General features: G+C 38.8%; 1 protein-coding gene across 1 annotated transcript; it reads left to right on the top strand. All coding sequences in view use genetic code 12, as the record gives it.

The window, feature by feature from the left end:
- Positions 1 to 136: 136 nt before the first annotated feature.
- CANMA_003946 (FAD-binding oxidoreductase) lies at positions 137 to 1,613 on the top strand (the record flags this gene model as incomplete). Its single annotated transcript, XM_051816170.1, has 2 exons — positions 137 to 737; positions 1,129 to 1,613. Coding segments are annotated over 2 exons (1,086 nt in total), but the record flags the coding sequence as incomplete, so codon positions are not given.

Here is a 1,613-nt window from a genome sequence, read left to right as displayed (position 1 = left end):
ACAATTTCCCCTGATATCGCATGCTACAAATACTGTTGCACAAGTGTTTCGCCTGGGAATACAGCCTTCAGCAATCGAGCTATTAGACGCGGATATGATGCATTGTTTAAACTATGGCGAATTCACAAGTGAACCGATGTTGGAAGCACCCACGATATTTTTCAAACTTGGCGGGATAAATGATGTTGTTGTCAATGAAAATGTCAAGATACTAAAGTCCATTACCGAGGCTAATGAAGCTGCCAACTTCAAATTTGCTAGAAACAAAGAAGAACAGGAAGAGTTATTCTCGGCAAGGAAAAATGCATTTTATGCCATGATCAATTGGGGTCGTAACGAAATTGATGAAGATGTTAGGATATGGGTTACAGATATTGCAGTTCCATTGTCGCGTTTATCTCATGTACTAGATAAAATCAATGGCTGGATTAAGAATTCACCATTTGAATCAATTATTTTAGCTCATGCAGGTGATGGAAATTTCCACGCAGATATTTTCTACCGAAAAGAACAAAGATCTGAAGTCGAAGCAATTGTTAATAAGATGATTCAATTGGGAATCGATAATGATGGAACTGCCACGGGCGAACATGGAATTGGGAATGCTAAGCGAAGATTTCTCCAGTTGGAATTGGGCGAGGATACAATTGATATGATGAGAAAGATTAAGTTGTCGTTGGATCCAAACCGGATCATGAATCCGGATAAAATTTTCAAAATCGATCCCACTGATAACGGTGATTACTGAATTGAGAGTATTTATTATTTGATCAAGTGTTATAGACTCATAATAGAGACATTGTATATCGATATAAACCTTTTAATCTAGAGTTCTATATAGGACTTTCATAGAGTCCGTGTGTTTATTCTTTACTGCTGGCCGCCTCTTGTGTTCAGGCCAATAGTTGTTGAACTATAAAACAATCTCATTCACGTGATGTACTTCAAATTTCGGTTCTTACTTTATTTTGGGGCAAATGACGCGCAACCGCTTCCGGAATTTGGACCCAATTTTTCACAACATGAACAAAAGGAAAAACAAAAGATGACAGTTTGCTTTAAATAAAAGCTTTCCTTCTTTGTTGTATTCTATAATGTCGTGGAGGAAACTACCGTTGAAGGTGATAGTTTCGGGATTTACATGTACAGCATTGGCATCATATGCAGCTTACAAGTATGGCCAGCATGAAGTGTTGACTCACCCACCATTAAATTTGTTTCCCAAGTCGTCGACCACAAAATTGAAATCACTTGATCCTCCAAAATATTGTAACGATATTTCATCAGTTATTCCTCAAATTGCCAGTCTTGGTATCCTAGTGGTTAGCAGTAAACCAGAAATTGATCATCATACCAGTAATGACTTCACCACCCATAAACCATTGGAGGGCGAGGTGCCACAGTACATCATTTATCCCAAATCGACAGAGGAAGTGTCACAAGTGCTAAAAATATGCAATAGAGAGCGTATACCGGTGGTTCCATTTTCGGGAGGTAGCAGTATTGAAGGTAACTTTCACTCCACTCGTAAGGGTGTTGTGGTTAACACGTCGCGAATGAATCAAGTGTTAGCAGTCAACGATAACGATTTAGATGTGGTCGTTCAATGTGGG

The sequence above is a fragment of the Candida margitis genome (genome assembly GCF_024628925.1).
Source record: "Candida margitis strain CBS 14175 chromosome Unknown scaffold168, whole genome shotgun sequence".
Classification (NCBI taxonomy): Eukaryota; Fungi; Ascomycota; class Pichiomycetes; order Serinales; family Debaryomycetaceae; genus Lodderomyces; species Lodderomyces margitis.
Note: the sequence above shows the minus strand (reverse complement) of the source record. Positions and strands in the feature narration are given on the sequence as shown.